Consider the following 23,142-nt stretch of genomic DNA (forward strand, 5'->3'; position numbering starts at 1 on the left):
GGACATAACACAGTGCAATAACAAATAAACAAAGTCCAATTCTTCTTATCTAAGTCTCAACATCCACCTCACCGAATGGCTCAGACACCACATTAAATTCACACACAGTGAAGGGGGCACAGCATTTCCAATTAAATAACAATATTTATTGTTCACCAGGAGGGGAAACCCTAAGAATTTGCAGGCAAGATTACTTTCCACTGAACATGCACCATTATCACACATAAAAAAGCTTCTTGAACCAATGTTTTTTCAGTTTTTGATAACAAGCACCATTATAATCTATTCAGAAAGGAAATGAATTAGTACCATCTCCTTATCCACTCGTTTCCAGAACAGCAAAACATCTCTAGCTAGTCTTCGGGTGCGAATGGGTGCACTCCTCATGAATTTAAGTGATCTACTCACTTTCATTCTGACCTGAAAAAGAGGGATGTCCATACAAGTAAAATATCAGATCACAGGATTTAGAGTTAAAACTAGATTGGTGATACATATCAGAAACCAATCCGCCTTAAAACAGATGAAAGATGTGCAAATGGTAGGAAATAGAGCATGCCTCTCTTTGACAGTTCTCTGAGAACCTCTTGGCATCAACGAGTTGCTTTCGATGGAAAGCAGTAAAAAACCTATGATGCTTTGGTATGTCTCTTCTTACAATATTTCCAGACCTTTCCAATTCTTTCCATTTCCTCCTTCTCAATCAAAGAAGGGTCTTTCTTTATTTTTGTTTCTTAGGTAGGCTTCTTTCAATGATCTGCAGTAGTGGAGAAATAGGGATCAATGAAAGAGGGAGAAAAGGATTGAAGAGAAAGGTCTCCAATAATATTATAATACCCATGCATACCTCATATGTGTCGCCTTTCTCCAAAACCTTCACATAATAAACCTGCAATACACCACCCTCAGACAAAATAGATCGCTTAATATTTCCAGCAGCTCCCTCTGGGATGGAAGAATTCAAAGCAATATCAGTTACTTTCAGACTAAATTGATGAGGTGAGTTAGAAGCTGACATGGCCTTCAATCGTGCCTGAAGTGATTCAAATTGAGGTAAGTTTTCCCCCATGCCCGCTCGGTTTCTAGTCCCAACCCTTTTATCAGAAGCCATCATTGCAGCCAAGGATCCCAAATCCAAGGTACCCTTTAGGTAAAATTCCTCGACTCGAATATCCGAGAAACTTGGAAGGTTCAGCATTGCTGCTAACTGATCATAAGTAGGAGGAATTTTGTAAATAGTGCCATCTCCAATATCTAAAGAAGCTGGTTCATAGATAGTTCTGCAAGTGAAACAAAATGATGATGATGCGTACAACATAAAGTCATAAATAACATTGCATAATCCAAAATTCCAAATGCTCTAATACTATCCAGGCAACAGGGAAGAAAAGGTAGACCTATCAGATCCATATTGATGTCTGAATTCTGCATCACGGTAGTTTACAGGTTTCTGAGGATTAATATCATTCAACCACTCTGATGAAGCCTCCAGAGCATGTATTCCTCCTCGGTTCTCATTCACTAACTTACGAGCTTCAAGCCTATGTTACTCTTAAGAAGTGGAGCGCTAACCCGATTTTGGGCAGGACTAGATGAGGTATCTTTATACCTCCTCTTGTATTTTTGAATATGTTCCCCAAGCATTGATCGGTATCGCTCCTCAGTCATGTGTGTTCCACAAAAATACCCTTGTCTTCGCCGTCACTATTTTGAGACCACTTCCTCTTCTTTAACAAATTTACCTCCCTTCCACGCGTACTCCCATTGCTGTAATTTGCGATTGCCCCACCTATGTATGGAAGTATTCAAAAAAAAAAAATACAGGGTACAAATTTACATGAGACACGGCTCTGGCTCTCCAAAATTCATCAACTGATTATACAGGGAGAAAACTTGTAGAATAGAACTATCATTTACGTGCACAAAACCCAAGTAGGTAAAGAATCTTTGAAGACCAACACAAAGAAAAAAGTAATGCCTACCTTGGCTATCTCTGCTCTCATCCTGACTACTATTCCCATAATAATCAAAATCATCATCTTGTTGTGGAAGTTGAAAATTCATCAAAGACTACAAAACAAAATGCAACAACAAAACAAAAAATAAAGAGCCGTAATAATATTTAGCGGGAAAATAAGCTTTAGGAAATATAAGAAGCAAACAACAATTAGAATCAACTATACAAAACTCTTGTAACCCACCAAAAGCGATAAAATAAAATAAAAAGATAAAAAAAAAAGTTCGGAGACATGATGCAGGGATATAGAACCTCTGCTTTTAACAAGGCAGTTCAGCAAAGAGAAGCATAATATATCAAGGCTTAGAGAGAATAAGGAAGGCCAGAGCCACAAACCTCGAGATTGAAAAGACTGGAGTAAGAGAGCGAGTCCTTGGATTGCCTTCTGTGATCCATGGGGTGTGACGCAACTACAATGCGAGGGTAACCGTGGGCGAAGAAACCCTAATTCTCTGGAAAGTCATGAAGGAAGAGATCGGCAGAAGGAGGGCAGAAGGAGAAAGAGAAGTTCCTCAATAGCCCTAAAAGGAGTATGGTGGAAGACAAGGGAATGGAGTGGTGCGTAGGATAAGGTGGGCAGCAAGGAGGAAGAGAAGGGTCGAAGACGCAGGGGTGCCCGTAGCATCAAAGTGTGCTAACGTACACCGGATTGGTGACATTTCTTAACGTGCGCTACGAAAGGTATATTTCAAGTTCCACTTCTCAGGAGCAGGAATTTGTGCATCCAGTTCAGCACAAACGGTATTGAGCGGTAGCAGACGGAGAGAGACACGTGGAGAGAAGATCCTCAAAACTCACAAGAGATGGGGGCGCCTCTTTTTTTTTTTTTTTTCCGCGTAACCTCAAAAAATAGGGTTTTTTTTTCAAAAAGAAAAATAAACTATCAGCGGGCTGCGTATTGGAAGCCCAACCAACAAAAGGGCCCAGTATTAACTATTAACTAACTAATTACTTAATGAGTTATTAATAATGATAATCAACTAGATTTTCATTAACTCAGAGCAAGCTTACCGTTGGGGGAAAACGATAAACACGTGCAGAGCATACTCGGTGCTGTGAGAACATAATGAAACTTCACATCTTAATTTCTAGAATCTTTTGTTTCAAAAAAAAAAAAAAAAATCAACAATCTTCCACCATCCTAAGGCTATAAAGAAGTTATCCAATCATATTTGACCCCATTTGACCTGAAGAAGTCTGATCCTGTTAAAAACTAATGCTTTAAGATTGAAAAGACTAAAAAAATTAGATTATTTTTTGGATGGAAGTGGACAGGAGACTAGACATTTGGAATATTGATCCAGTCTAGTTCTATTAAATTTATTTAATATAATTATAATCCATTTACTAATTATTTATAATAATAAGTTAAGACAACTAATAGCTTAATAAGTCTAGTGGCTCACATGATCTCACACTCAAACTAATAATTTAATAATATGGACCACTTGAACTGTGATTAAAATATTTTTTCTTGTTATTGAAAATTATAATGGGTTTATTATGAGTATAAGTGTTTCATATTATTTTAATTGAGTTTATTATGTTGAAATAGATTATTATCTCTCATATAGAAAAAATTAAAAGAAAGCTAAGGTATTACCAACAACACCAGTCTTCCAACCTTATGGATCAAATTTAGTCCTGTTAATTTTTAAGTTATCATAAGACCAAATCGAACTATGGGTTGCCTAACCCAGCATAAAAGAGACCAAACTTCAAGTTAGGTCGAAATTCAGTCTCGTTCAATCTTTTGTGCACCATTACACCATCTCATGCAAAAAGTGATAGAATCCTCATCCTACAATAATAGAGGTAATAGTATGATATATTTGTTCTCATTTTTATATTTTACTTCAATTAAATACGTTTTTCAGTAGAGGAGAAGGTTAAAGTTAGATTAGAACAAGCATACAACTATAATTTTGATACTGCTTTTAAAATAGAGAAAATATAATTTTCAATCCTTATATTTTTTTGGTGTTCTAGATTCAACACTTTTATTTTTCGTTATTTTAGGTTTATCCATGAATAAAATATAGAGATCTTAGAGGGATCCAAAATAATAAAAAATAAAAGTTTAGAAATCCAAAACACTAAAAAAAAGTGCTTGGATCAAAAGATAAATTCAAACAAAGTATAGAGATTCAAAATTATATTTTTCTTTTAAAATATGATATGACTAAATTCACTTTACAATTCATATGTTTCCACAAAAACTCCAATTATAGTTTATGATCTTTTAGCCAGCAAGTGAAGTTTACGTATGATCAATAAATTTAATTTTTTACATGATTAGGGTGATATTTTTAATTTTAATATTAATCAAGATAGTCCAAGTGGCATTCAACTTCAGATTTTAGTATGGTATATTTTGAAAAAGTTAATCATTTAATCCTTTTAATTTTAACTCAATTCTAAACTTTGACTCGTTATAATTTAGTCCTTTAATTTTAACTCAATTATAACTCAATCCTTAAACTTTGTCTTTTGCAATTTCATTCGCATAGTTTCATCTACTTAAATATTGGTTCCTATATTTTAAAAAAATAAAATTATAAAAATTAAAATATTCAAATTTTAATATTTATAATATTTAACAATTAAAATTATAATATTTTAATTTTTAATATTTATAATATGCTGAAATTTTGATATTTATAATATTGGTAATAAAATTATAAAGATTAAAGTTATGTTAAAATTTATCACCAACATTTTAAATTATTAAACCCTTTAATCTTTAAAAACTTTATAAATATTAAAAGTTCAAATAACTTTATTTTTATAGTTTATTTTTTAAAATGTAAGGACCAATATTTATGTAGTTGAAAGTTGAAACTATTGGGAACTAAATTATAAGAGGCAACGTTCAAGGATTGGGCTACAACTAAGTTAAAATTATAAGAATTGAGTTAAAAATAGTCAAAGTTCAAGGATTAAGTTACAATTAGATCAAAATTACAATAACCAAATGATTAATTTTCTTTGTAATTTTTTTTGAACATAATAAACACAACAAATTGTTATAAATGTAAATATTTTGCATAGATGTCTATCTCCCCATGTCATAATTATAAGATATGGCATCTCATTTGTATTATTGGGAGTATAGAAGAGAATACAAGAAATCATCCTCATTTCTACTGCCTTTGTTCTTTTCCTCCTCCTCCTCCTCTTTCTTCTCATTTGTATTGTATTTATTGTCTCGTTTATTCATAACATGTTATTAGCATGAGTCTCTAATGAATTGTATAAAGCATAAACTTGAAAGGTTCCTCACTGATTTTTTGAAGATTTTAAGTTATCATGTTTAGGTATGATATTTGATTCTGTTATTGTTATATTTCATGTCTTATCTCTTAAATGTTCAAGATTTATTCATTTATAGCATGATTGTGATTGTCAATTTGATAATGATTTATAACTGATGAAAAAGAATTGGATATGCGTTAATAAATGACAAACAGAGCCATGATATATTTATCTCATAATAAATGGCCATAAGTTGTATAACTTTTGATTTTGGAAAAGATCATTATAGGGTTTGTTAGCAATTTAGCTATTTGATGGCTATAAATAATATAGCCCTAAAGGCTTTTTTAAACACTTCAGAGCATGAAAAGATTGAATGGATTTGAAAATTATTTTTATTGTGGTTCTAGCAAATAGTATTTGATGAAATTAATATGATATTCAAGAATGTGGAAGATTGGCAAATCTATAAGTTATTACTCTTGAAATTTATTGCTCATCATTATCCATTGTGTGGAAATAGTTTGATCATAAGACGGTGTAATGATTGGAAATTAATATTTATCATATTGAGTTATGAGATTTTTATTTTTTTATTATTATTCCATAATTGATTTTAAGATTCATTTTAATATGATATGACTATAGTTGTTCATTCGATATTAATTATTTGTTCCTGACAAACAAAACTGAATTATTATTTTTAATACTCTTGATCATGTGATTAGATGGCTAAAACCCACATTACTTTGATAGTGAGTTTATTGTAAATATTAATTTATGGTTTCAATAGATGGCATGACAAGAAAAATTCACAGCATTTTGATAATCTGATGATTAATATGTTATAACCTTGAAGGTTAATTATTTAATAAAATGATCAAAAATACATGTTGTGAAACTAAAAGGACAATGAGATATTAATAAATGTAAAAGGTAATTATAAAATGATCAAAGTCATATGTTGTGACATGAGAAAATGCACAGAAAAAGCTTTTGCGAGGGAAAGAAAATAATGACAAGCTTGAAAGGTTATAAGATATTTAAAATTAAAAGGATTTATGGTGTTCAAGTTTGAAAGACTGTATTTGAAAATTTATATAATGTTTAATTATATTAGCATTTAAATTAATAGTCATCACTTTTACGAGCAATTATTATAGTTTTTCTATATGGAATTAATCTTGAAATAATTCTAAACAAAACGTCCATGCATCCTTTCGATATTTATGAAATTGTATTTATATTTCTAATTTATCTTATAAAAAATTGAATATGGAATAATTTATTAATAGTTTGTATTTATGTATCCATTCTCAAAGGACCATGTAATTGATTAGTTATGGCAAAACTAAAATGGATATCTCTTATTTTATGGTTTGAAAAGGATAATTGATGAAAAATTGATCAATAAATCTATATAAGAGATTGATTAACTAAAGATTTTGATACAATAACTCAATCAAAAAATTAAAACTCATAATTTTGTGTAAGTTGAGAATCACTCAGGTTTTCTAATGAAAAGAAGGCTATTGTCTACTATGTATAGGCCATTATCTTTAAAATGCAATAATTAATAAATCAATATTGAAATTACGTTTATATAACTCCTGCTTGAGGGGGAGTGTTAACTTACTAAAATTGATGCCAATTTAGCACATTTTCCTATACTTTCTTTGACAATTGGTTCAATTGTGAATATTTTGAGTTTAAATATAGGAAAACGAGCTTTAATTGAAGTTAACTTGAAAAGAGAATTTATTGGCAATTTTAGCAAAGAATCTTGCATTGATTTTAAACTTTGAAAGATATCATAGCTGTATCTATTGTTTCGGGTGACTTCTTTTAGGTAATTATAGTGATTGAGAGCAAAATGATGTTTGAAAATGCATATGAAAACATAAAGACAGTAAAAATTGGGCAATAAATGAACATTGAAGGCTTTGTGTTATGTGTCATGGTGCATCCACAATGCACCATGATACATGGCACGAAGATAGACTTCTTGGAGATGTAAAGGTGTTGTGGCTTACTAGAAACGCACTGTGGCAAAATTCCACATTTCTGCACATGCACCACAGTGCATTGATCACACGTCGTGGTGTATTGCTTAAATTTTGCTACGCATTTTGAGTTGTAAAATGTAAAATTAGGGCTATATAAGCCATAACCATGCCTTCAGAGAGAAGGTTGCAACTTCCAGAGGTATTTTGAGGCTTGCTCTACTAGGGTTTTTTTTTTAAGGTGATTTAGCTAAAGATTGAAGATTTAAAGATATTCAAGTAGATTTCCTTCAATTTTTCTTCTTCTCTTTCCTTTTCTCTCTTTATTTATAATATGGATGCTGTACATTATGTCATTATGGCTCTTTTCTGAACATGAGCAGCTAGTTCTCTTGTTCTGTGATTATTGCAAACCTTTGTATGGATTAAGACTTGAATATTTCTCTCTTTCGATAGTTAGTGATATATATATATATATATATATGTTTATTTTATCCTTTGCTAAATGCTTTTAAGTGCTTGTCACCATTTGAATTATTTTGTTCACTTGAGTTGTGCTTGAAAGAGATAGTTTAGGTGTAGAACTTGGATAAAATAGTGTTAGATTCAAAATTTACAAAGATAAAGGGATGATTTTTTTGGTAAAATAGAAATATTTTATTAACCCTTCACAGTTTCATTAAGATTAGAGCTTAACAATTGTTTTCACTAGTCATTTCCAAGAGATTGTGAAATTTTAGTGTTTGCAAATATACTTGATTTTGTCTTGAGAAAACTTTTTCAAATAAATTAGAATCTTAGACTAACACTTATTTACATTAAAAATCTATTTGAGAGAAATTAATTTGAGTTTTATAAAATACAAAGAGGAGAGATAATCTTAGATCCTCACCTCTCGAAGTCAAGGTTTCAATAAACTTTAACTGCTTTAAACACTTCGTAATCCAATTTTCATTACTTTTATATAATCTTACTTTTGATTTTGCTTGACCTAACTCAAAACTTAATAGTGAATGTTAACACTCTCTAGTTACATTCTCATACGAACGATTACTCTAGAATATTGTATACTTATGACGACCCACATGCTTGAGGTAATGCTTGACAGCAAACAAAGAGATTATAGGGGCACAAGTGTGAGTTAATACATGACTGAGTACCACTCATATACTTGATTGTAAAGTTGAATGGATCCCTCTAATGTATGTATATTGGTATAAATCAATTAGTTGTTATGAAAAATAAAAGTTTACAAATTATTTTCATTACAGTAAACCAAAAGTTCACTAATCCACCACACATATTGTTAGCATAACTTGTTTGTTCATTCCAAATCATACATAATGTGGATGGTTATTAAGGATATACATTGACATCCATTAAAGAACTAGATGATTCTTCATGAATAGAAAACATATTATACATGTTAAGATTTTACATGTGCTGCTTGTTCTCAAAGAAAATATGATGTGTTCACTAGTTATTATTAATAATGGATCTATTGATTTCTAAAAATATAACAAACTCAAATACATAGGCCAATCAGATAGCATGTGAATGGTGTAGATATTCAATAAATTTGGTAGATGCATCCATAAGATGTTTTTGCAAATCGAAGTTTGCAAGATTGTATGCATAAATCATAATGTAAAAGCATACAATTTCTAAACTATGTAATCCAGACAAGTTTAGCTATAAATGCTAGTGAATTTATACCTCAGACTTTCAATGTATACTTATTAAAAGAATAGTTGAAAAGTCTATTTAAAAGATAACCTAGCAAAATCATTCATTAAAGCCTCCTCTACAAATAGCTAAATTAGTACTTGTGAGAACAAAATTTTCATTATTGATTTGGAACATTTTAGAAACTATAGCATAATACACATTAAACCAATAAGGTATTGTAAATTCTCCTTTTTGAAATTGGCTTTTGATTGGGAGCCAAGTATATGCCATCTTAAAATTTTTGAATATGCATTGTTTATTATTATTGCTTCACCATGCTACACAAGGATGGTTATTCATGGAAAGTTAGAATAAATTTTGCATCAGAACCTCCTCTACCTTATTTGTCTTTAAATGAAACATATAAATGTTTTAAAGGAAACAAATGGATCTAGAAGACTTATACTACACGATTAGCTAGTTGTCATCATCTAAAAAAGATTCCCCAACACAAGGGGGAGAAAATGAGAGCATGAAAAAGAAATAATATTGAATGCATAATCACTATATCTTATATAGGTCCTTACACATAAAAATATAAACCAAGAGTTCATCAACCATTGCATTCTTAAAATGTCACAAAAGAATATGTCGAATATAATTATTGACTTATATGGGAATTACTAAATTTCTTATTCCAACTAAAAATGCGCCAATTAGAATAAGTTGAAGATAAACCATGCCTGAAGCACAAGAAATTAATTGGTTCCTAATACAAAGCCTTAATAAAGAGGAGTATATAATTAATATGATTGTACCAATAAGGTAGACACTCTAAAAGATGGTCATGGCATAACTAATTGTAAAATCTCATAAGAAATTTAGGTGCCTAAAAGCAATAAAGAAATCTCAATGAGTTATGTCACAATTGGAAAAATGAAACTGAAAAGATAAAGTTATCGAAAGTAGTTTTGATGATAATATCACATGATTAAATGAGGATATGTATGCAAATTTATCATGAAAAGTAGAAAGAAAGATGATTGGCCAAACAGAAAAAGGCAAATGAAAATATGAAATATGAGTAGAAATATATTCATTTTCAACATATAAAAATCATAGACACGTAGTCCAAACACATGAAGTGTAAAGTTATTATAAGATAAACGAACACTTGTGTGAAAATAAAGATTTTCATATGGGTCTAATGATGATTGAGTACATTATCTTATGGTATATTTTTGTACATATCATGAGTCTAGTAATATATAAAATTAAAATATGATATGCGTCTATTGAATTTTATTATAGCCCCTGCATATTAATGACTACATAATAAAATTTACATAATAATCTTTCAAGAAGTTCAAATGCCAGAAGCATGAAAAATTATTTAACATATATACATGTATAAGTTCTTAAGCCTGTATGAATTAAAATAATTTAAATGTATGCATATGCATTGTCTTTACAAATGTGTACTGAAAATAGGTTTTGATCAAAATAATTTGATAATAAAATTTTGATATTTATTTTTCATTCAACTCGTCAATTGAGTATTTAATATACAATGGTTATAAAATTATTATGCCACGCTTATTTTATCTGTAGGACTATATTAAATTCATTAGTTTTGATTAGGCCTGAAGTGCTATATATATTTTTGAATATTTATACATGTGGCTAATATTGTGTATGATATAATTTTGTTAACAGTTTTAAGTTCTTGGTGAACTAATAGATTTGAAAAGAAGATATGACAATATGAGAAAAATATTATATCTTGGAGATGTATTTTCAAGAATTATATATACATGATGACAATGTAGCAAGTATGGGATAAATATTGACAAAAGTCAAATTCAAGAAATTAGTATATTATTTTAAAATACAATAATTTAAAAGTGATGTTATCATCAGAGGGAGTAAATAGGCATTATATTATTTTTCTCTTAACTAAGGTTTTGTCCCACAGATTTTCTTGGTAAGGTTTTTAATGAAATAACATTAGATAGTTTACAAATGAATGATGTACTCTTTTCTCCTGTTAGGTTTTTATTCCACTGGATTTTTTCTAGTTGAAGTTTTTAATTAGGCACATGCTTAAATAATGGACACCTAAGGGGACTGTTATAAATATAAATATTACATGTGGATTTCTATCTCCCCATGTCATAATTATAAGAATGTTTATCTCCCCATATTACTTCACATTACATAAAGATTGTGACTCACAAGATTCTCAAGCTTTATCTCCCCACATAGAATTCATGTCTTCTTTACAGTGCATTATTCACAATCAATTATTTAGACCTTTGAGTTGTAAGTATTTGCCTATATATAAATATATATAACATTTTATTTGTATTATTGGAAGTGTGAAAGAGAATACAATAATTTATCCTCATTTCTATTGTCTCTATTCTTCCTCTTGTTCCTCCTCTTCCTTCTCATTTATATTATCTTTATTGTCTCGTTTATTCACTAACACAAATGATTTTTTTTTAAGGAGAATCACATTGAAGGACATCTAGAGTACTTAAATTGTAAAAATAGATCAAAGCATTATGAATTTACTCTGAATTCTATTTTATAATTAATGTATTTAGTGATCAATCAATGCAATTTTCTTTTATACGTATATATTGGATCAATGATAAGTTGTGTGGGAAATAAAGTCCACTGCATTAGGTCGATTGAAAAAATCACATGGATGTGAAATTTTAAAAGAATCAAAAGTTTTTTCTCAGTTAAAAAAGGTTTTATTCTTGACATAACTATGTCAAGTATAATTTGATGCTAAAAAATAAGTTTTTATTTTATTGAGTTGGCTTGCTTTTGAAGTTTAAAGTTTTTAAGGTAAATAAGCAAAACAACTCTTGAATTTTAAATCTAACAGTACCATAGATTTTACATTTGTTTATCATGTAAATTGTTCTCACAACTTTTGCTAACAGTGCAATATAACCTTTATCATTAATAAAAGTTAACTTTGACTGTTAGTCAACTATAAACTGACAAAAAAACCTCAAAAATTTTAGAAAATAACCAAACATTTACATTAAAAAATTTCAAGAATTTACAAAAAATGACCCAAAAATTATAGAAAATGATTTTGGTCATTTTCTATAATTTTTGAGACACTTTTCTATCATTTCATGGTCAAATTAATAGACAAAGTTAACTTTTGTTAATAACAAGAACTATATTAAACCATTTTTAAAAGTTGAAGGAACAATTTACATAATAAAAGTTCGGTTTAAGATTTGTGATACTACTTGATCTAAAGTTTAAAGGGTTCTTTACTCATTTATCCTGTATTTTATTCATATTTAAAATGAAAAATAAAACAATTTTTAGATGGTTTCATGATATAATTAACTTTTATTGATTATTGTAAGTTAGTTATAAGTGACTTGTAATGGAAATAGGACTGAGAGGAACAAGGGAGCATTTCTTAAAGAAAAATAACAAATAAGAACCTTTAAATGTCACAAATAATAACTTTAGACCACGAAATTTTGAAATTAAATTTTAGGATTATATTCCTTTTTGGCAATTAACAAATTTTTGCTTTGACTAAAATACCCACCTACTCTCTCAGGCTTGAGATTGTTTCTTCCTTCACGAGGCCAAGTTTCAACTCTTTGATCTTGACAACACTCTTTCAAAATGAAACCTCTATGACGCCACCCTTTACCCCCTGCAATTGGTCTAATGTCACCCGTGACACTTGCTCATGGCAATGAGTGCCAACAATAAGATAAACACGAGAGATTATTCAAAGATTTAGAAAGAAAAATATTGAGGACATCATAAGTATCTAATACCTCCATAATAATAGATTTAATGATTGTATGATTGTAAACATCATGCAATGTTCTCACAACAATGATTTATGACTAAATTTAATAGCAAGGTCATATTGGTTTTAAAATAGGGTTGAAAAATGGGAGAGAAATGGCAGACAACTTGTTTTGCCAAAAAAGCACATTTTTTTTACCCTATTTGCAAATATTTTCAAGTCCAATTGGTATCTTATACTTCCATATTTTTTTTACCTCTTATACAGGCTTGTTTTTATCTAGATTTAATGTTTAGATTATCCAAACTTGGCATCCCATATTTATTACTATTACGTTTTAAGCTAGGCTTGATTTATTAGATTTTTATTTAGTATAATTTACATGATTTTAAACTATTATATTATGGTAGAATTTATTCTACGATAGTAGCATGTATTGAAATGATAAATTGACTAGTTTCAAATAATTTAACTATAAAATCTCTGAGTCAGACAAGTAAAGTTACTTGTACTAATCCACCGTAATCTCTAATCATTACGAAAATTACCAAATTTGTTAAATTTTATAAATGGGGGTCTTAAGTTTTTCAAAATTCAAAACATCCACTAAACCTTTACCAATTAAAATTAGAGTAATTAGATGTATGCAGAAGCATGTGATTGCTCACAAGTTAAAACATTTACATAAAATATGAAAACAAGAAAAATTATGCAAAAAAGCAAATGTGCTCCGTGGTTTATAATACATGTGCCGAGGCATAAATGCCTCTATGCCATGCGCCGCGATGTATTACACATATTTAATAGTATTACTGTTGTCATTTGATACATGCCCTATTTTTTTGCCCAATGTCAGGATAAGGTAATCTATGTATTAATAGAGAGCTTTGTCGTAACTCTAACTAATAGCACTGATTTCAGTCATAGCATTTTTCCATCAAAATTTGAACACCCATTTCAAAAACTCATTTACAATCTTGATACACAATTTAGGTGCTCATTTCCTATGACAAGTGCTAAAAGCCAAATTTATGCCATAGACTACACTTAAAAGACTAAAATGGACCTGTGCAATTCGCCACATGTAAAATCTCACTCTACTAACCACAATTAATAAAAAAAATTTATGGTAATCAAATGATTAACATAAAAAGATGATTACCAAGTTATAGTTCAAATTCAAAGAATCCCAAGTTTTCATAATAAAAATGAGTTTAAACAATAATAAACTCTTATATTAGAGTAAAAATAAATTACAGAAGTACGACATATCTCTGAGAAGTGAAAGAAATTAAAAATAATTGAAAAATAACTCATTTGCTATGAAATAAGGCAATATGCCGCGGATCATGCACGCTGCACTGTTGTGTGTTGCTCTCTCTACGTGTTGTAGAGCTGGTAATTTGGGCTAAGCCTGAGCCCACTCAAAAAATTCAGGGCCAAACCCAATCGAGTTCGGGCTTAGCCCGAATACCCAAATAAAAAAATAAATTTTTAAAAAATATATAAAATATGATAAATATTTATTAATTTTTTAAGTTTTATATCATTTTATACCAAAATACTATATATATAAGTGTTTTAATGTAGTTATTTTTTTAAAAAAATTAAAAATAGTTATATTTCATATTTTTATTATTTTTAATCAATAAAATAGCTTAAAATAATATTTAAAATATATTTTAATATTGATTTTTATATTTTAAGACCCAATTTTTTAAAAAAATTTTAAGTCTTATAAATCATTTACATGTAAAAAAAAATTTATATTTTTTATAAATTAAGATAATTAATTTTAAATTAAAAATAATTTTAAAAATAAAATTTAAGCATGTATAAATTTCTGACTTTACTACTAGATAAACATAATAAATAGAATAATATTTGTGAATAATTACTTAGTTATTATTCGTGCTAAATTTAGTTAAAAATTAAGAGTAAACTAAAGTAAGAATCTCTTATATGTAAGAGTTAAATAATGTAAAAACTTAAAGAAAAATGATTTCAAAAAAATAATATATGGGCTTATATAATATAATGATGGCAATTTTTTTTATATTCATAAAAATGAAAAGTACAATTTACCTAAAAATTATTAAAAACTTTAAACTAATTGGGATAATAATTTTAAGTTAGTAGTCTAACTGTAATTGAATTAAGATCAACTTAATCATAATTAAAATAATATAATTTAATTAAAATATATAAAGTATTTATATATGACTATGATAAGAGCAATATTTAAACAACAAAGACATTAATTTACAAGTAAAGGAAACATTAATGAATAAATCATACATAATACAATAAAATAATAATAGAGCTACTTAAATATAAAATTAATAAGTTATTTTTTATTTTAAAATTAAGATAATATTTTACGCTCAATAGAATTATTTAAAAATTAAAATTAATTCAAAAAATAAAGAAAAAATACTTTTAAAAAGTTTCAGGTATTCAGGCCAGCCTGAATAAGCCCAGAGCCCAAAAGTGTTAGGGCCGAACTTGGCTATACGAGCTTCTTAAAAGAGGTAAGATACTTTAAGTTTAAGCTCGCCTAAATTACCGGCTATAGCCTGTTGCGCAAAATATCAGCAGATTCTGCTGCCATTTGATAGCAAAATTGGGAGAAGTTTTAACGTTTTTTTATTCTCCATCTGACATCCAAATAACATTATTTAGTGTTTACAAAAAGTTCTTTTTATAAACTAACTAATAGCATGGGTTTCACTTTCAAAACAAGTCACATATGAAGTTAGACGCCCAAACATATTTTGATTACTTTTCACAACTTTCACATAATAAAGGTATCTAAAACCCATAACAAGTGCCAAAAGTCTTTCTTAACACCTGAACCATTTCCATTGGACTTAAGACTATCAATACAACACATCATACGCACTTAAATACTAGTATAACATAAAATCATTCTTCAACCCCTTTTTACCAAAAACAAAAAGGAGAGGCAATTACCATTGTATTACATCAAAACGCCATTTTAACTTGTTTAAAACATCATTCCTACACTAGCATTAGTATTTTGGCCCTATTAACATATATGTTTCTTAATAAATAAATACTCATGACCCAAAATACAATTCAGATATTTGTAATAACAAAATAGTATAAGTACAACTATATGCAACCTATAATTAGCAACCATATGCTATTACACAAAATAAATAGATACAAGAGCCATGCTAAATGAACACACAGATTTCTAGGCCTCAGTAGCTTTGTCCCTCTCAGTACTAGAGTTAAAGCCTGAAAAGTATTGAATAAAAAGGGTGAGTCTAGCTAATTAGTAATCAAGGTAAAACCTACCATATACAGTTATATATTAATCGTAAATCAAACACATCCATATGAAATCAAGTACTTGAAACATGCCTACACACACATCATAACTTATCATTACTTATTTTATATCATCTTTATCTCATATACATTAGGTGCATTATCACGATGTTTTTAGATGTGTGACTATGAACCATTAACTACACGACTTGCCACAACTCAATATATGTGACATGTCATATATTTTTTCATAGGCAATAATCAACCAACCTTATGCCTTTTTTATTTTCTCAGACTGAAACCGTGGGCTATAATATTGAATAGGGACCCATCCGTGTGATTGGACTATCCAAACTCACCAATTGTGAGGTATGACATCGTTAATGATTAGATGACTTACTCTTAGACCACGACTTTCTCTACTCTTGAATCTCTAGGGTGTCTCGTACCCTAAGCCATTATCCTTATTGAACTAGTAGAGGTAGCTAAGTTCTAGTCTCTCAACAAACCATGGGATAAGGCTATACCTATGTGCATAGAAAGGCAATCAAAATACCATATGAATTTTTCTCTACTCCTAATCCTTAGGCAACTAATCATGCCATAAATGATACTAACTTATTTTCACATTTTCATTTATTCATTATTACAATAATCACGTTGGGCTCACAACTGTGCGCTACCTAAGTGAGCATCAAGTTTCATTTCTCCTATAGCACATAAACACAGCATTTTCAATCTCAATCACTCATCTTTATCAAGATCATTATCCACTATTCATTCAAATGCATTATAAACATGAAATTCACTCTCGAATATCACTTTTACAACTTAAAACTCATCTTGTAATCTTTTAGCATGTTTAATACATATTAAAGTGTTTAGATAAATATAAGGTTTCATTGCATGATGTACTCATTCGCAAGTTAAAATTTACATGTTTAACACATAATTCACTTTATATTACAATTAATAAATAACTATTGAAAATAGGGTTTCCCCAGTTACCTCAAACTTTTAAAAGGTCAAAGATTTTCCTTTCAATATAATAGCTTCCAAACTTGAATTTTCAAGCCAAATAGGTGTCCAAGAGCTAAATCTATAATTTACTAAGTTAATTTTTATTAACATTGCCAATCTCACACATTTCAACTCTAATCTTCCCTTTATAGATTACCCAATGTCCACATTACTTTCATTTAAAAGGTCAAAGATTTACCTTTCAATATAATAGCTTTCAAACTTGAATTCTCAAGCCAAATAGGTGTCCAAGAGCTAAATCTACAATTTACAAAGTTAATTTTCATTAACATTGCCAATCTCACACATTTCAACCCTAATCTTCCCTTTATAGATTACCCAATGTCCATATTACTTACATTTAGGCCTACCCATTAAATTTATTAATTATCTTTAGTTTTCATTAACATTAACGAGTCATTAAACTCCAATTAATGGCATCAAACTCTTCCAACATCTAAGATACCAAAATTTATTATACCTAGATTTAGATACTCTAATATACTCTCATTAACGGCATTTGTGTTAATAGATTTAGACTTATAACTCATATGGACTGAAAATTATCTTCTACTATCAAACTCTAACCATAAACCTTATAATATGGAAGAAAATAGGAGACTAAAAGGTATGATACTTACTATGAGTGTTTGTAGCTTCCAAAACACTCCCAATGTCATCCAAGAATAAACCTTAGCAGAGCTTAGTGTGCCTCTTCTATTTTCTCCTTCTTTGTTTCTATTTTTAACTCAGTTTCGTGTCTAATAAATTGCAAAAAATGACCACGCGTCGCGGTAAAGTCTTAATGTACCGTGGTGCGTGGCACAGAGAGGTCTTCATTCTGCATTTGAAGTGTTTGTGGCACAACAACACTATATCTCTATTTTCTTCTCTTTTCGATACCTGAGGGGCCCAACTTAATACCAGACCCACCTTTAGGGCTGAAACACAATCAAATATGATTATTAGACCTTTCTGACAACACACCACTATAATTATACTCAATTATCCTAATTAAGTTTAGTTAATTAGGGAATTAAAAATCAAGATGTTACACCACAGCACAAACATAACTCATAAAACACATTTTCAATACTCAAACTATTGCTTACAAAAACATAAGGAGGAGCCTTAAATTTATAAATCATCATATCAACCTACAATAATCACAATCTTACTAACTTCTTACTTGCACTAGTATTTTGGCCCTATAGTATCTTTCTTAATCAGTATATATACACCCTAGAGTCCGAAATACGCAATATAGTTTAACAACCTTCTAATGCAAGTAAGCCTAAAAACATGCATAACCCTAGTTGGCAGCATCATTTAAGTTATACACATAATAATAATAAAAACAAATGAGGCCTGCTAATTATTAAGATCAAAGTCCTAAGCCTCGATCTGTTTCCCTCATTCACGTCTCGATGAGTTAGTTTCTATAATATTTAAAATAATGGTTGAGTACAACTACTTAATAACTAAGATCCATCTAACTTATGCTAATGCATGTTAATTAATTTAAATGCAAGTGTCAAGGATATTGAATTTCAAATCATTTAATATGTTCAAGAGCATAAATTTAAAATTCTCATTTATAATGACACATGCTCATGAAATAATGATTTAGCAATACAATTCTATATAGAAATAGGACTAATCACACGATTTGTTTAACTAGAGTCATAATACGAACAATTATATGCCCTTTTATCACTATATGCATGATCACACATTTTTTATATTCTTCTTATACCTCTGACATGAAACTGCGAGCTATGACATATTGGGATCATCTATACATTGAAATTACCCTAACTAAACATGCATGAGAGGTTACTTGACTAAAGTTTTCTAACTCACTTACGGGTCACGAATTTTCCCATTTCTCCCATTATGAGATGACATTCTCCTTAGACTAGCTTCGTCGTTGAACAAGTGGTAAATTAGTTAGGTTCGAGTTCCTCATTGAACAAGTGGGACAATATGAATAATAAATCCGGACTAACAATCGAGCTTTGATGGAAGCCTTACCATGTAGATTTAGTTTCCTACTTTTCTCCCTAGATAAACCCCTGCCTTTCAAGATCACGCGACATATAATAATGCAACATTTTAAAGTATGCAATTACTTAATGTTCAAGCAAGCATAACATCATTATTGCATTCATCTCACACATGAAAAATACATTAACTCATAAAATTAAATCATTGAACTCCACTTTACTTTTCTCATCAAACTCCTCATCTACACATTCATTGAATCGCTAATAACACATCATAGGACTCCACAACATACTATTTCATTAAACTTTTTATTTTTTAAGTTATTGAACTCCTCATGACAACAATAATTGAATTTCATTTGCGAATCACATCATTTAACTTCAATTGAAAAATACATCATTAAACTTTACAAGATCATCATAGTGGACTTCAAGTGAGTCATGACATACTAATATTTCATTTAATTTCACACATTTCAATCATCAAATATAACTCAATAAACTAATTAACACACAAAAGTATAAGAAAGAATTTCTCTAGTTACCTCAAACCTTTGAGAAATTAAAGATTTACCCTTCAATTTCATACTCCCAAAGCTTTCACGAAGCTTGAATGGTGCCAAATGCGATTACTTTATAATTAGTCACAATATAATTCATCAATATTCCTTTTTGCCTAACTTTTACTATCTAGTTCAACACTTCTTCATCCTTAAGATTCATACCCTTGACATATAAAGGTACTCACAGGGTTTCTTAGCTTCTTCTAACTTTTATTAACTCTATTGAACTCCTAAATAATTATTAATGAAGTCACATTGCTCCAACCACTTCAATAATAATGAATTTTCATCCATTTATAGCCCCTAACCAACTAAAAACATATAGAGTTATAAATGTTAGGTTTACATAACTCAATAAATTTCAATAAATTTATTTGAGTCAATAGATTCGGACCTATAGCCTTTATGAACTAAAAATTATCTTTTTCAACCAAACTCTAACTCCCATCATAAAGAAATATACAAGAGAAAGAGAGGTTCAAGCTTAGGAAACTTACTTCTGGTGTTTAAAAACTTTAAAACACTTCCAATACTTTAATCTTTTAAGCCTTTTCTCTTTATTTTTCTCACTTTTTGATGCTCAAGTAGCTTGACTTTGCTTCGCACTCAATCCTAAGGCTGAAATGACAATCCAAAACACCCATTAGCTCTCTGTAACCATACACCATGTGAATTTACTTCATTAATCCTCATTTATTCAACTAATTAGGGGTTAAATTCTCCAGGATGTTACATTAACCATTGTAAACCTTTAAACTAGTCTTTTCTTTTATACCATAGTTAATCTTTTTATAACCACAGTTAAAGTATTTCATTATAGAATGATAATTAATGTGGGTTAATCTCAAATTACTACAGAGGTTGTGGTTATGTGTTGAGGCAGTGAAGGTGGTATTTCAATAGAAGTTCAAAATAGGGAAAATAGTAATCAAGGACGTTAATATGAAATTTTTATCTATCAAAGATCAATTATTGTCAAAACTTAAATGAATGCTTGTCGATCCAGGTTAGTCTTTTATCAACAAACATCCACTCAAGTTTTACCAATAACTAATTCTAAATTAACAATAGTTCATTCAAGTTTTGACAATATCTCATTCTCGACTAATATAAATTTCATATAAAGGTCCTTGATTGCCATGTTCTCTTTAAAATATCATCAGAATTTGCATTATCAAGGAGGGGAAAGTCCAATAAAGTCCCCGGATGCATCACTGGGTTTCACACAAAGGCCTCCACATCTTCAATAACGCCAACCATACTACCGAGCTCATATGCTACTTCCCTTCTCTCGCGTCCCTTTCCTTCTAAAACAACTTAATCAACTCCTTTCTTCTTGTCGGTATCTCTCTCATAGTACTCTCATAGATCCTGCATTAAACACACTCTTGTAAATTCATATGCAATCTCTTGGATTGTTAAGGGTTACTATCAGGGGTATGTCGTAGGTGATGTCAAACCAAAGGTGGCATCACAAAGGTTCCAAATTGAAAGAGATTTGCAAAGACCAAAGAATTGAAGCTTGACCTTGTAAAGGAAGAGATCCTCTCAAATGAGAGAGAGTAGAGGGCTACTTAAGTCAAAACAAAAATTTGTTAATTGTAAAAAAAGGGGAATAGTCTTAAAATTTAATTTCAAAATTTTATGATCCTGTATGATTATTTATAATTTTCAAAGATCTATATTTGTGATCTCCTTGTTTCTTAATTTGTAAGCTTGTCACAAGTTTTACCATTGAATTTGTTTGATAAAAAACTAAAACACAGCACAATTGATTTTAGATAGGACTGTCGTAGACAAGTACTTTCCTAGATCTGTAATTTTTCCACATCGTATGGCACTCTAAACCTTTTGATCAATAAATCAAGTGTGAGGAAGAAGCTCTTCAACACAACCACCCCTGCATCTTTAGTTCTTGTTGAAGATGTTTTAAATTGAAAATTTTTGAGTGAAAAACCCTTGACCCAAGATAATGAAAAAGAGGACCCTTGAATTTTTGAAATTTCACTGAATGGCTCGTATGGATTTTCGTTTGAATTTGCAACTGAAATGATAAAATTGCCCTCATTTAAATAAACAATATAAATGACTTGTTTATAGTCATAATTTCACTTAATTTCATTTTAAATGTTAATTTCATGATAAGACGACTTGTTTGTTTTCATATTGTATGTTGTTTATTTACTTATAAACAATTATTATTTTACCTACTTCACTTGTTTATGACCTTAGAATAAAATTAAGTGAAAGTAGGATTATAAACAAGTAAAGCAGGAAAATAAACAACATTTATAAGTAAATAAAGAACATATAGCATGAAAATAGACAAGTTGTTTATATTGTTCATTTAAATGAGGAAAATTTTATCATTTTCATCACAAATTCAAACAAAAATTCATAGGGTCTTTCAATAAAATTTCATAAATTTAGGAATCCTCTTTTTCATTTTGTTTAGTCAAGAATCACTCACTAAATTTTTTCTTTCTTTTTTAATACAAGGCGACGAGAAAATCATGCAAAAAGACTAAGGTCTAGTCATATCAGAAGCTATGGGGCTTATACAATTGTAAGGCGAGTTAATTAAGATAAATGTATTAAAATCTTCATAAAGAGTCTTGTGAGCCAAAAGATTAGTGTAGCTGTTTGCTTCCCTGTAGACGTAATCAAAAGTAATAATCTAATCTCTCATGGAGAGATCTCCAATGTTTTTTAACAATCACAGAGAGGAGGTGGGAGTTATAACATTCATTGTTCATGAGCGATAATACTTCTAGGGGATCGGAGTGAACATTAATTTTAATGAGTTTCTCATTCCAATAGAATTTGAGACCTTTTAAAATTACATAGAGCTTGGTTGTAATGGTAAGGTAATAACCAAGGTTCTTGGAGAATCCTTTAATCCATTTACCCTTATCATCTCTAATCATGCCTCCACATGAAGTAGCACGATAAATATTGACAGAGTCATCCACGTTGAGTCTAGCCTAACCAAGTTCAGGAGGACTCTATTTAGCTTCATATTTGATGCTATTATTGTTTAATTAGTTAATCTTGAATTGAAGCTTTAGATCATTCATAATCTATTGCATGGTAGAGAAGGCAATGTCGTTAATCAAAAAATTATCTTCTAAATAAATTTTTTTACATATGACTTTCCATATATTCTAATAAGTTTGGACAAAAAAATTTTTGTCAAGAGATTTTTTTAATTATTTAACTGCCAACTTCATTTTTAACATTTTAAATTATTTAATCTTGTATATTATAAAGAAAAAGGTGTTAAAATTTGTAGGATTCATTGACCTTTTCCAAACTTTTTGGGTTTCAAAATTTTTCTTTTTAAATTTGCTCTCTCCCTCTCTAGTACGATAACTCTTCCGTGGTCGCCAGCTGTCTTTAATTTGACCACGCTACTTGGCATCATTGTCAAGTGGCTTGATTGTAATAACTAGCAAAGCTTAGGGCTTAGAAAACGTCAATCCGCCTAGACTGCCGAGGTAGAGGTTTT

General features: G+C 29.7%; 2 protein-coding genes across 2 annotated transcripts; both read right to left on the reverse strand.

Moving 5' to 3' along the window:
- Positions 1–721: 721 nt before the first annotated feature.
- LOC129296064 (chromatin-remodeling ATPase INO80-like) lies at positions 722–1,576 on the reverse strand. The gene is made up of 3 exons (XM_054934662.1): positions 1,398–1,576; positions 848–1,280; positions 722–757 (listed from the first exon to the last, which is right to left on the reverse strand). Exons 2-3 carry the CDS (start codon positions 1,196–1,198, stop codon positions 722–724), a joined length of 387 nt encoding a protein of 128 aa, XP_054790637.1. The 5' UTR covers positions 1,199–1,280; positions 1,398–1,576.
- Positions 1,577–1,649: 73 nt separating this feature from the next.
- LOC129296061 (chromatin-remodeling ATPase INO80-like) lies at positions 1,650–2,619 on the reverse strand. Its single transcript, XM_054934660.1, has 3 exons — positions 2,354–2,619; positions 1,983–2,070; positions 1,650–1,789 (listed from the first exon to the last, which is right to left on the reverse strand). The coding sequence occupies exons 1-3, from the start codon at positions 2,411–2,413 to the stop codon at positions 1,665–1,667; spliced, it is 273 nt and encodes a 90-aa protein (XP_054790635.1). The 5' UTR covers positions 2,414–2,619; the 3' UTR covers positions 1,650–1,664.
- Between the last annotated feature and the right edge of the window lie 20,523 nt (positions 2,620–23,142).

Source organism: Prosopis cineraria, unplaced genomic scaffold (genome assembly GCF_029017545.1).
Source record: "Prosopis cineraria cultivar Desert tree isolate PC_DT_omini unplaced genomic scaffold, ASM2901754v1 PC249, whole genome shotgun sequence".
Taxonomy (NCBI): domain Eukaryota; kingdom Viridiplantae; phylum Streptophyta; class Magnoliopsida; order Fabales; family Fabaceae; genus Prosopis; species Prosopis cineraria.